The sequence below is a fragment of the Cervus elaphus genome, chromosome 9, assembly GCF_910594005.1.
Source record: "Cervus elaphus chromosome 9, mCerEla1.1, whole genome shotgun sequence".
In the NCBI taxonomy this organism is placed as follows: Eukaryota; Metazoa; Chordata; class Mammalia; order Artiodactyla; family Cervidae; genus Cervus; species Cervus elaphus.
The window spans coordinates 18,510,951-18,524,269 of record NC_057823.1 but is presented as its reverse complement, the minus strand read 5'-3'; the positions used below and the strand labels follow the sequence as shown (position 1 = coordinate 18,524,269).

General features: G+C 44.0%; 2 protein-coding genes and 1 non-coding gene across 3 annotated transcripts in view; 1 reads left to right on the top strand and 2 right to left on the bottom strand.

Annotated features, from left to right (window-relative positions):
* LOC122699546 (40S ribosomal protein S27-like) overlaps nucleotides 1-12,499 on the bottom strand; it is a 29,422-nt gene extending 16,923 nt beyond the window's left edge. Inside the window, exon 1 of the mRNA XM_043911636.1 lies at nucleotides 12,486-12,499. The gene's annotated coding sequence lies outside the window, so the exon portion shown is untranslated. The remainder of the gene's footprint in view (nucleotides 1-12,485) is intronic.
* On the top strand, nucleotides 2,756-3,450 carry LOC122700716 (non-histone chromosomal protein HMG-14-like). Its single transcript, XM_043913787.1, has 2 exons — nucleotides 2,756-2,816; nucleotides 3,125-3,450. The coding sequence occupies exons 1-2, from the start codon at nucleotides 2,756-2,758 to the stop codon at nucleotides 3,448-3,450; spliced, it is 387 nt and encodes a 128-aa protein (XP_043769722.1).
* LOC122701095 lies at nucleotides 4,037-4,143 on the bottom strand. Its single transcript, XR_006342944.1, has one exon. It is a non-coding gene; the product is annotated as a U6 spliceosomal RNA (small nuclear RNA).
* Nucleotides 12,500-13,319: the final 820 nt, after the last annotated feature.

Genomic DNA, 13,319 nt, shown 5'->3' with positions numbered 1-13,319 from the left:
CACTTTAAGAGTTTTTACTTTTGATTGTGATCACATACACATACTATAAAAATTTACATCTTAACTATTTTAAGTGTACAGATCAGCAGTGTGAAGTACATTGACTATGGAAAACCAATCTCCAGAGTTTGTACTGTTTAATGAAACCCTGTACTCATTAAACAACTCCCCATTCATACCTTCCTCCAGCCCCTGAAACCACTGTTCTATTTTTTGTCTCTATAAATTCCACTGCTATGGGAACCTCACATAAGTGGGATCATGCAGTAGTTGTCCTACTTGGATAGGCTTATTTTACTTCACATGATGTCCCCACAGTCTATGTATGTTTTAACATGTGTCAGAACTTCCTTTCTCATTGAATGTGTACTCACTTGCTCAGTTGCATGGGACTCTTTGCCCGCCCCCTCCCCGCCGTCCCCTCCCCCCCTCCCCCCCCCCCGCCGCCCCCTCCCCCCCTCCCCCCCCCACCGCTCCCTCCCCCCCCCCCCATGGACTGCGGCCCACCAGGCTCCTCTGTCCATGGGATTTCCCAGGCAAGAATATTGGAGTGGGTTGCCATTTCCTCCTCCAGGGGCTCTTCCCAACTCAGGAATTGAAGCTGCATCTCCTGTGTCTCCTGCAATGCAGGCAGATTCTTTTTCACTGAGCCACCGGGGAAGCGCCCTTTCTCATTAAATCTGAATAATATTCTATTACATGTATGCTCCATCTTAGTGATCCAATCATCCTTGATGGACTCTTGGGTTGCTTCCACATTTTTGCTATTGTGAATAATGGCCCTATGAACAAGTGTACAAGTATCTGTCCATATTTTAGATTCTTTTGAGCATACACCCAGTAGAGGAATCTCTGAATCACATATCACCTCTGTAACTTCTGAGGAACCATCATTTTGTTTTCCATACCAGAAGAATAATTTTATATTCCCACCAATAGTGCACAAGAATTCTAATGATGTGTTCCCTTTCTTGATGGTGCCCTTTGATGCAAAAAATTTATTAATTTGGTGAAATCCAAAATATCTTTTTTCCCCCTCTATTTGCTTTTGGTGTCATATCTAAGAATACTTTGCCAAATCCAAGGTCATAAATATTTCCTTCTGATTGAAAGGCGATAGGATCACCTTTGTCTGGCTTTTCTGGGTTTGACATCTAAAGAGAGGTTCTAACGGAGTAAAGATGCTGTGTCTAAGTGATGGGGCAAGTGACAGCTCAAGGTGACAGCAGAGTCAGATCCAGAGTCATCTTCTAGCCCTCGTTTAGGTTGATTTTAGGTTCAGCCAAGTGCTGAGGATAACGCCTTGCACAAATTTCAGATCAAGTTGCTGGAATAGGCAGATCCTGTGCTCACCTCCTCCCAGGGACACACCAAAACTACAACCACATATAGAACTGCCGCCTCTGAGAACTGAACTGAAGACTAGAACGACAGATTTTCTACACCTAAGGGTATAAGGAAAAGGCCACATTGAGAAAAGTAGGAGGCACAGAGTCCTGGTCTAGTGAGATCCAACCACCCCCACACTCCTGTGAGGTAAGCCACAAACAGGAGAGCTATCACAACTGCAGAGGTACCCTGTGATGAGCAGGGGTCCAGGCCCCATATCAGGCTCCCCAACCTGGGGAGCCTGCACTGGGAAGCTGAGCGCCCATAACAGCTGACTTTGAAAACCAGCAGGGCTCACATCTGGGGGAGCCCAGGAGCTGTAGGAAAGGGAAGAGACTCCACTCTTAAATGACTCATGCAGAAACTCACTCACTCCAAAATCCATCACAAAGGCAGCAGCTTGAAAAGCACCTGGGCCCTACAAAAAGGAGAGTCATCAGCTAATTTCAGGGTGTGCACCAGAAGGGCAGGGGTCCAGTGGAACATTAGGGACAGAAGTGCTGGCAGACGTCATTTGTTTTTACTTTCTTTCCACATAGCTGGCCTGCTGCTGCTGCTGCTGCTAAGTCGCTTCAGTTGTGTCCGACTCTGTGCGACCCCATAGATGGCAGCCCACCAGGCTCCGCCGTCCCTGGGATTCTCTAGGCAAGAACATTGGAGTGGGTTGCCATTTCCTTCTCCAATGCATAAAAGTGAAAAGTGAAAGTGAAGTTGCTCAGTTGTGTCCGACTCTTTGCGACCCCACAGACTGCAGCCCACCAGGCTCCTCCGTCCACGGGATTTTCCAGGCAAGAGCACTGGAGTGGGTGCCACTGCCTTCTCCAGCTTGGGGCTGGTCAGCACCATTTCTTTCAGTCTCCATCAGCCTAACACCACCTGCCCTGCCCCTGCTTTCTCCTGCGAACTCAAGAGGCCAAGCCTGTGCACCAGCACCCCCTCCCCACAGCAGTTTCAGCCCCAGGGCCTTTAGACATTTGGACCAGGGACCAGCTCTACCTGCTAAGGCCATCTGCAGCAGTCACAGACAGGTCTGTCTGGGGACCAACCTCACCCACCAGCACATCTGCAACTACTGCTGTCTACCCATCACAGGAGGGCACATGCAGGGGATGCCCCCGGGACACCTGGCTTTGTTGACCAGGGGAGATGGCACCACTGGATCCCATAGGACACCTCCTATATAAGGCCACTCTTTCAAGGCTGGGCGACTAACTGATATACTTAGAAACAGAGTTAGGCAAAATGAAGGAACTACAGAATCTTTCAAAGAATATCTTTCAAACATGAGGATCTCTCAGAGAAACAACTAAACCAAGAGGAGATAAGAAACTTATCAGATAAAGAATTCAGAGTAACACTTGTAAAGATGTTCGTCAGACTCAGTAGAAAACTGGATGAATTTGATGAGAGAATCACCAAAAGCCTAGGCGAGTTGAAAGCCTCCTTCAGCAAAGGGCTAGAAACTATAAAAAAGAAAAAATGTTTGAATTCATTTACTAAAACCAAAAATACACTAGTGGAAACCAGCAGGAGGTCAGAGAAGGCAAGAAAACAGACTGGTGATCTGGGTGACAAGGGTAGTAAAAGTCACTCAATCAGAAGAGCAAAAAGAAAAGAGAATAAAACAAAAAAAAAAGGGGGGGGGAGGGCCATGAGGGGTCCCAACTTCTCCAGCAGGGGAAGGAGCAGCCATGGCCAAGCAGACCAGCTTCCAGAGTCATCTCCCCTCTCCCAGCATGTGCCCACCCGGCTGCAAGTGTGCCCCAGAGGAAGGTCACCTCCTCGTCAGGGGCGGGGAAGGAGGAGCCCAAGAGGAGACCTGGGAGGCTGTCAACTAAGCCTACTCCTGCCAAAGTGGAAACAAAGCCAAAGAAGGCAACAGGAAAGGCTGAATCTTCAGATAGAAAAGTGCAAACAAAAGGGGGAAAGGGAGCACAGGGAAAACAGGTGGAAATGGCCACCCAAGAGACTAAAGATTTACCTGCATCAAATGAAGAGGCTGGAAACAAGGAGAGCCCAGCCTCTGATGGAGCAGGAAAGAAAGAAGTTATGTGTGAGTAATATCACACACCCGAGCCTATCAGTGGTTCCTGTCTATCTTCTTGTACAATACAAAGAAATCTTATTATCAATTATTTTGTAAATGCAAAGTTTTTTAGTAGCTCTAGTAGTATTTTTAAGACGATAGAAATCCTATTTCATCCATTTTTAAGGTGCAAACCCCCTTTTTTTTAAATTTGAGCATAGTTGATTTACACAGTTGTGTTAGTTTCAGGTGCATAGCAAAGTGAATTAGGTATACATATATCCACTCTTTTTTTAGATTCTTTTCCTAAACCAGAGTATTGAGTGGAGTTCCCTGTGCTATACTGTATACTGTGCTATACAATAGGTCTTTATTATCTGTTTGATATGTAGTATGTGTCTTTGTCAACCCCAATTTATCCCTCCTTCCCCAGTACCCCCTGTAAGCATAAGATTGTTTTCTATATCTGTGACTCTATTTCTGTTTTGTAAGCTTATTTGTACCATTTTTTAAGATTCCACATATAAGTGATATCATATGATATTTGTCTTCCTTTGACATTACTCAGTTTGACAGTCTCTAGGTCCATCCATGTTGCCACTATAAATACTTTTTTTTTTTTTTAATATGGAAAGCTTCACGAATTTGCGTGTCATCCTTGCTCAGGGGCCATGCTAATCTTCTCTGTATCGTTCCAATTTTAGTATATGTGCTGCTGAAGCTAGCACTATAAATACTTTTTATTTAAGAGTTGAAATTATTTCCTGGCTGGTTGAGTTTTTTGGGTTTTGTTTTTTGGTTTTTTGGGTTTTTTTTGGTACAACCAGAAAATAGTAGTATATTGAATGTGGGAAGTTTTTATTGTGTTTGCTGTCATCTTAATGTTCCATAGATGGGTTAGTTTTTATATCCTATGATACAAAGCATATTAAATGGCAGTTTTGAGTCAACATGTGTTTAATCTCATAAACTTTTTTTTTTTTTTGGCCATGACACACAGCATGAAGGATCTTAGTTCTCTGACCAAGGATCGAACCCATGCCCCCTGCAAGCCACTGGACTGCCAGGAAAGTCTCATTGAACACTTTAATTTCTTCTCTCCCCCTGTTGTTTTTGGGTAGAATTGTTTTGCAAAGCAAACTACTCCTTGATCTTGGCTCTCTGGTCACAATTTTGTGCACTCAATAACACCTTGTGTCATGGTAGTCCAGTTTTCCTAGTAACTTTGCTAATGTGCTGTGAACACATGAAAAACTTCAGTAGGTATTGTATATGATGCTAAGGTGTGAATTAGTGGGACTTATGATGTAACAACATATCCACATTTGACCCAATTACAAGCACTGAAGTTGAAGCTGTGACCAAAAATCTCCCAAAAAACAAAAGCCCAGGACCAAATGACTTCACAGGAAAATTCTATCAAACATTTAGAAAAGATCTAATGCCTATCCTTCTAAAACTCTTTCAAAAAATTACAGAGGAAGGAACACTTCAAACTCATTCTATGAGGCCACCAACACCCTGATACCAAAACCAGACAAAGACAACACAGAAAAGAAAACTGCAGGCCAATATCACTGACGAATATAAGTGCAAAAAATCCTCAACAAAATTTTAGCAAAAAGAATTCAGCAACACATCAAAAAGCTCATATATCATGATCAAGCTGGGTTTATGCCAGGGATGCAAGGATTCATCATTATACACAAATGAATCAATGTGATATACCATATTAACAGATTGAAAGATAAAAACTATATGATTATCTCAATAGATGCAGGAAGAGCCTTTGACAAAATTTAGTACCCATTTATGATTAAAACTCTTCAAAATGGGCATAGAAGGAACCTACCTCAACATAGTAAAGACCATATATGATAAGCCTACAGCAAACATTATTCTCAATGTGAAAAACTGAAAGCATTCCCCCTAAGATCAGAAACAAGACAAGGGAGTCCACTTTCACCACTATTATTCAACATAGTTCTGGAAGTCCTAGCTACCACAATCAGAGAAGAAAAAGAAATAAAAGGAATCAGATCGGAAAAGAAGAAGTAAAGCTCTCAGTTTGCAGATGACATGATACTGTACATAGAAAACCCTAAAGATAGTATAGAAAATTACTAGAGCTAATCAGTGAATTTAACAAAGTTGCAGGATACAAAATCAATACAAAGAAATCACTTGCATTTCTATATACTAACAGTGAAAAATCAGAAATAGAAATTAAGGAATCAATCCCATTCACCATTGCAACAAAAAGAATTAAATATCTAGGAATAAACTTGCCTAAGGAGATGAAAGAACTGTATACAGAAAATTATAAGACACTAATGAAAGAAATCAAAGATGACATAAACAGATGGAGAGATATTTCATGTTCCTGGGTAGCAAGAATTAATATTGTGAACATGACTATACTACCAAACACAATCTACAGATTCAATGCAATCCCTATCAAACTACCGATAACAATTTTCACAGAACTAGAACAAAAAATTTCACAATTCATATGGAAACACAAAAGACCCCGAATAACCAAAGCAGTCTTGAGAAAGAAGAATGGAGCTGGAGGAATCAACCTTCCTGACTTCAGATTGATTATACTACACAGCTACAGTCACCAAGACAATATGGTACTGGCTCAGAAACAGAAATATAGACCAATGGAACAAGATGGAAAGCCAGAAATGAACCCATGCACCTATGGGTACCTTATTTTTGACAAAGGAGGCAAGAATATACAATGGAGCAAAGACAACGTCTTCAATAAATGGTGCTGGGAAAACTGGACAGCTACATATAAAAGAATGAAACTAGAACACTTTATAATGCCATACACAAAGATAAACTCAAAATAGATTAAAGACCTCAATGTAAGACCAGAAACTATAAAACTCATAGAGGAAAACATAAGCAGAACACTCGATGACATAAATCAAAGCAAGATCCTCTATGACTCACCTCCTAGAGTAATGGAAATAAAAACAAAACTAACAAGTGGGACCTGATTAAACTTAAAAGCTTTTGCACAGCAAAGGAAACTATAAGCAAGGTGAAAAGACAACCCTCAGAATGGGAGAAAATAATGGCAAATGAAACAACTGACAAAGGATTAATTTCCAAAATATACAAGCAGCTCATACAACTCAAGGCCAGAAAAACAAACAACCCAATCAAAGAGTGGGAAAAAGACCTAAACAGACATTTCTCCAAAGAAGACTTACAGATGGCTAATGAACACATCAAAAGATGCTCAGCATTGTTCATTATTAGAGAAATGTAAATCAAAACCACAATGAGATATCACCTCACACTGGTCAGAATGGCCATCATAAAAACATCTACAAACAATAAATGCTGGAGAAGGTGTGGAGAAAAGGGGATGCTCTTGCACTGTTGGTGGGAATGTAAATTGATACAGCCACTATGGAAGACAGTATGGAGATTCCTTAAAAAGCTAGGAACAAAACCACCATATGACCCAGCAATCCCACTCCTAGGCATATACCCTAAGGAAACCAAAATTGAAAAAGACACATGTATCCCATTGTTCTTTGCAGCACTATTTACAATAGCTAGAACATGGAAGCAACCTAGATGTCCATCGACAGATGAATGGATAAAGAAGTGTGGTACATATACACAATGGAATATTACTCAGCCATAAAAAGGAACACATTTGAGTCAGTTCTGATGAGGTGGATGAACCTAGAACCTATTATACAGAGTGAAGTGAGTCAGAAAGAGAAAGATAAATATCATATTCTAATGCACATATATGGAATCTAGAAAAATGGTACTGAAGAATTTATTTACAGGGAGGCAATGGAGAAACAGACATAGAGAATAGACTTATGGAGATGGGGAGAGGGGAGGAGAGGGTGAGATGTATGGAAAGAGTAACATGGAAGCATATTACCATATGTAAAATAGATAGCCAACAGGAATTTGCTGTATGGCTCAACCTAGAGGGGTGAGACGGGGAGGGAGATGGAAGGAAGGTTCAAAAGGGAGGGGATATATGTATACCTATGGCTGATTCATGTTGAGGTTTGACAGAAAAGAGCAAAATTCTGTAAAGCAATTTTCCTTCAATAAAAAAATAAACTAAAAAAAATATTTCCTCCTATGTTTTTTGAATGTGATAGCTTTTTGTTTGTTTGTTTACTGCACTGGGTCCTCAATGCTGTGCCCAGGCTTTCTTTAGTCGCGGTGAGCAGGGGCTACTCCCTAGTTGCAGTTTGTTGTGGAACACAGGCTCTAGGCAGACAGACTCAGTAGTTGAGGTTTGTGTACTCTAGAGGGTGGGCTCAGGAGTAGGGTGCAGGTTTAGTTGCTCCACAGCATGTGGGATCTTCCCAGACCAGGGGTCAAACCCATGACCTCTGCATAGCAGGTGGATTCTTAATGACTGGGCCACCAGGGAGGTCTCTACTGGTGTACTGTTCATGCTAATAATATGGTGGGGCAGTCAGAACTGGGTTTTCCATAGCTTCAAGCACAAGGCTAAAGGGCTTGGACTTGCTCTACAGAGCACTAGTAAGCAGGGGCAAACCAGAGAATCTTAGCAGACCTGGGTGGATGACTAGGAACTGAAGGCTGGGACAGGTTATATAGTTAAAGCTATGGTTTTTCCAGTAGCCATGTATGGATGTAAGAGTTGGACCATAAAGAAGGCTGAGTACCAAAGAATTCATGCCTTCAAAATGTAGTGCTAGAAGACTCTTGAGTGTCCCATGGACTGCAAGGAGATCAAACCAGTCAATCCTAAAGGAAATCAACCCCGAATATTCACTGGAAGGACTGAAGCTGAAGCTTCAATGTTTTGGACCACCTAATTCAAAGAACTGACTCACTGGAAAAGACCCTGATGTTGGGAAAGATTGAAGGCAGGAGGAGAAAGGGATGGCAGAGAATGAGATGGTTGGATGACATCACTGACTCAATGGAAATGAGTTTGAGCAAACTCTGGGAGATGGTGAAGGACAGGGAAGCCTGGTGGGCTACAGTCCATGGGGTAGCAAAGAGTCGGTCACGACTGAGCAACTCAACAACAGACAGTGCCCAAAGACCCGTCCTCTGAGAATCTCTCTGGTTTGCAAGTTTCTGAGAAGCCAGCTGCTCATCAGACTATCCTGCAAACATCTTAATCCCCGCGTAGCTCACTCATCCCTCCCTGGGGAGTTACTCGGGGGCAGACCTTGACTGGCTCCATCGCAGGACCCCTCCGCGCCTCACACAAGGGGGTCCTTTGCGCACCCAAAACGGAACGCGGTCTGCAAGACTTTGCTGAAGTTCAGGCTGTGGCCACGCGGGGGCAGTAGTGTCCAGGTCAAAAGTCTAAGACAGGCGCCGGGCGTTCTGGCGGCTGCCAGGGGATCACGCGAGCTTCGGAGGTCAAGACTTCAGGCTTTTTTAAAATAGGTTTGGGGGAAACCATCACGATTCGGTTTTCCCCCACCTGCCATACCCACCAAGTAGCTGTGTCTCGCAGCCCAGCAGCTGGTGGAAGTTACGCAACACCTATTAGATTAGTTTCACCTCTGCTCCAAATTCTCCTTGGCGCCCGCCTCACTGGGGGAATCTCTCTTCCCTGCAGCCCCCAAACCCCACCACACCCCATCTTCGTTTCCTCCCACTTTCCCCCTTGCTCCATCTGCTCCAGCCACACTGGCTTTTGGGTTCCTCAAATCAAACTCATAACAGTGTTTTATTCAGGGCAACTTTGATGCCTAGAAAAACCCATCTTTGTGGTCACTTTGTAAACATGTAATTTAAATCATACCTTTAGAAACAAGCATTTCCCTTAAGTGTTCGGTTCCAAGGATAGCTATGGTGTTACTTATACACCTGTCAAAGCGGACTATCATTTTCAAAGAGGTCAGTGAGTGCATCTTTGAGTCCATTCAGAAATGTAGTGAATTGAAATCTCTTAAATATTGTAGATAACGTTTATACAACATAGTATATTTTGATTCTTCAATCTTAAATGCCTCCACCAAGCAAATGCATCTGAAATCCTTAGCAGCTGTTACAAATCTAAAAATTAAACATATACAGGGGTGTAAAATGTTCTTTTAAACATTCTGATAATTCTTCTAAACTCAGTCAGATTATCATATCACTTTTTTAAGTGTTTATTTATTGTTGGCTGTGCTGGGTCTTCGATGCTGCACGGAATTTTCTCTAGTTGCTTCAGGCAGGCTACTCTCTACTTGCTATGGGCTGGCTTCTCATTGCGGTGGCTTCTCTTGTTTCGGAGCACGGGCTCTAGGGCATGAGGACTTCAGTCGCTGCAGCATATGTGCTCAGCAGTTGCGGCTCCCAGACTCTAGAGCAGAGGCTCAATAGTTCTGTGGCACACAGGCTTCGTTGCTCCGTGGCATGTGGGATCTTCCCGGATCAGGGATCCAACATGTGTCTCCTGCAGGTGGACTCTTCACTGAGCCAGCAGGAAAGCCCTCCTACCACTCTTGTTATCACAATGCTCCTCTCCCTCTAATCATCCACAGGTGCATAGAGCCCTCACCTGCTGATTTGCTGTGGTGGTGGATCCGGATTGGGCTTCCTTGGTGGCTCATATGGTAAAGAATCTGCCTGTAATGCAGGAGACCTGGGTTCGAAACCTGGTATTGGGAAAATCAGCTGGAGAGGGACATAGCAACCCACTCCAGTATTCTTGCCCTAGAGAATTCCATGGACAGAAGAGCCCGGCAGGCAGTCCATGGAGTCCCAAAGATTTAGCTCAAAACCTCCCTTTCCTTGGGCTTCCTTGGTGGCTCATTAAAGACCCCTCCCACAATACAGGAGACCCAGGTTCCATCCCTGGGTTGGGAAGATTCCCTGTAGAAGGGAATGGCAACCCACTTCAATATTCTTGCCTGGAGAATTCCATGGACAGAGGTGGGCTACAGCCCATGGGACCTCAAAGAATCTGAAGGGACTTAGCATCCACACAGTCCCTTTCCTTCCATCTGCCTTCCACACCAGGGTAAATTCAATGTTTAGACTCCTCTGTTGGCCATCTTTGAAATTTTCCTGCAATATACTTACCTCTTTATTTCTTTTTCCACCAACTGTAATTGCTTTCGCTGTTCCAATTGTTCCAATTGCTTTCGCTGGGTAATATCATAAGTGTTTTTCAAGGCACTTCTTACATGCCAGGCACTCCACAGTATCTTTATACAGATTCACCCGTTCAATACCCGCAACAACCACAATCAAATCTCAGACAGGTACCCTTACTCTCCCCTTTTTGAAGATGAGAAACTGGGGCCCAGAAAGGTTAAGACACTCTCCAGGTCACAGAGCTTTGCAAACAGCAGAACTTGAGCTGCCCCTATTTACTTTTATTTTTCGTTTTGAATCTCACGGGAGATGAGTAAGTTATTTCCCCCAGGGTTGTAGCTGAGGTTTGTCAGAACTCACCCAGTGTACACTGAAGACTTGTACAAATCATTGTATGCAAATTTCACATCAAAGAGAAGAACTGTAAGCCAATATCGAGCTTGAGTTAATGGTATAAGCACTGAAACCATGGCAGGGAAGTATGCAGAAGTCTGCAACATAATAAAATGGGTAAAAAGTAAGATGGATGAGTGAACGGATGGTGAGATAGATATCAAAGTGTGCTAAGTAGCTTCAGTCATGTCTGACTCCTTGTGACCCCATGGACTATAGCCCACCAGGCTCCTCTGTCCGTGGAATTTCCCAGGCAAGAATACTAGAGTGGGTTGCCATTTCCTTCTCCATGGGGGTCTTCCCAACCCAGGGATCAAACCTATGTCTCTTACATCTCCTGCATTGGCAGCCAGGTTCTTTACCCGCCAGTGCCACCTGGGAAGCTTCCAAATATTAAAGCAAATATATTCAAATGTTAATTGCAGTCTCTAGGAGGAGGTGTGTGGGTGTTTGTTGGACAATTCTTTCAACTGTGCTGTGTGTTTGAAATATTTCAGAATACGATGCTAGGACCTCTGCCCTGTGTTCCCCACAGGAAAACCTGTCTTCTCCCACCCAGACAAGCAAAAAGACACTCACACTCAATGTATCCACACTAGGGTTTGTCCAGTTCCCCCAGAATGGTTCCTCCCCCTAAGTTTCTTCCTTGGCACTGAGTTCCCAAAAGTTAGGGGTTGTCAGAGATTCCCCTATCTCACCACTGGGATCCAAGATCTCCCGTAGGGTGGCCAACTGTACTTCTGGTTTACCCAAGACTGAGGGAGTTCCTGGGATGTAGGACTTCCTGTGTTAGATCAGAAAAGCCTCAGGCAAATGGGCACGAGTTGGTCCCCTAACCTCCCATTGCTGCCTCTTAAACATGTCGGGTTTATACAAACTGTCACTGCCCCGTGTGCTAAGTCACTTCAGTCGTGTCCGACTTTGCAACTCTATGGACTAGAGCCCGCCAGGCTCCTCTGTCCATGGGATTCTCCCGGCAAGAATACTGGAGTGGGTTGCCATGCCCTCCACCAGGGGATTTTCCTGACCCAGGGATCGAACCCGGATCTCACGTCTCCTGCTTTGGCAAGCAGGTTCTTTACTGCTAGGGCCACCTGGAAGCTGATGCCGTAGTCAATAATACACATAATAGTGATGATGATAACAAACAGTGGCAGCTAGCTTACAGCAAGAGCTGGCTATGTACAAGTTCCTCTTCTGCATGTTCCATGTGGCAGGACTTCCAATGCACACAACACTCAAGTGTTGAACATCGCCTGTGTTAAAGACGAAAAAGTCAGCCACAGAGAGGTAAAGCCCCCAGCCCACCATCACAGTGCTAACCAACAACAGGGCAGCTGGAATCTGAACTCAGGCAGACGGCTCAACCACCTTCAAACAGCTGTCCTGGAGAGCTGACTCGAACATACCAGCTGCCTGAGGTTGGAGGTGAGGGTCCCCCCACTGTAGACTCACCCTCCATCAACAATTGTCCGTGTTTTCATCAGAATGGTTATTTAGGTAAATGCTGTCTTCCTGATGACAAAAGCTTTATTAGCTTATCATTTTTAAAGATGAATTCAATAAAGAAATTAATAAGGTAGAAATGAATAATTCCCCAAGACACCCATCTCCAGAAGATTCCTCTCTTAAACTGGTTCCTGTGGGCACTAGAATTATTTCTTCTTGGTGAGCAGCAAACAAGCTCTTGTAGTTTTCTATCAAGATACAGTGTGACAGAGACTTCCCTGGTGGTCCAGTGGCTAAGAGTCCACACTCCCAATACAGGGGGCCTGGGTTCGATCCCTGGGCAGGGAACTAGATACCACATGCTGCAACTAAGATCTGGCACAGTGAAATAAAGAAACAAGTGTATATATATATATATACAGGGAATATCCAGGTGATATTCCCAAGTCAGGGATCGAACACAGCTTTTCCGCACTGCAGGCAGACTCTTTACCCACTGAGCCACCAGGGAAGCCCTTATAAAAGGTATAGTATGATAAATAATAGATAGGTAGATAGATAGATGGGCTTCCCTGGTGGTTCACTGGTGAAGAATCTGCCTACCATGCAGGAGACATCTCTGGTCTGGGAAGATCCCCAGAAAAAGGAAATGGCAACCCAATCCAGTATTCCTGTCTGAGAATCCCACGGACAGAGGAACCTAGCAGGCTACAGTCCATGAGATCACAAAAGAGTCAAATGCAACTGAGTGACTGAGCATGCGCGCATTCACAGATAAAACTCTTAAATAGATAGATGAAGTGAAGTCGTTCAGTCGTGTCCGACTCTTCGCGACCCCATGGACTGCAGCCCACCAGGCTCCTCCGTTCATGGGATTCTCCAGGCAAGAACACTGGAGTGGGTTGCCATTTCCTTCTCCAGGGGATCTTCCCGACCCAGGGATCGAACCCAGGTCTCCCACATTGCGGGCAGACGCTTTAATCTCTGAGCC

What these genes read in the sequence shown, in the direction of transcription:
- LOC122700716 (XM_043913787.1), top strand. Translation starts at nt 2,756, where the DNA reads ATGTTCGTCAGACTCAGTAGAAAACTGGATGAATTTGATGAGAGAATC. An exon ending in GAGAATCACCAAAAGCCTAG is followed by an intron (nt 2,817 to 3,124) that starts GCGAGTTGAAAG and finishes CCCCTCTCCCAG; the next exon opens with CATGTGCCCACCCGGCTGCA.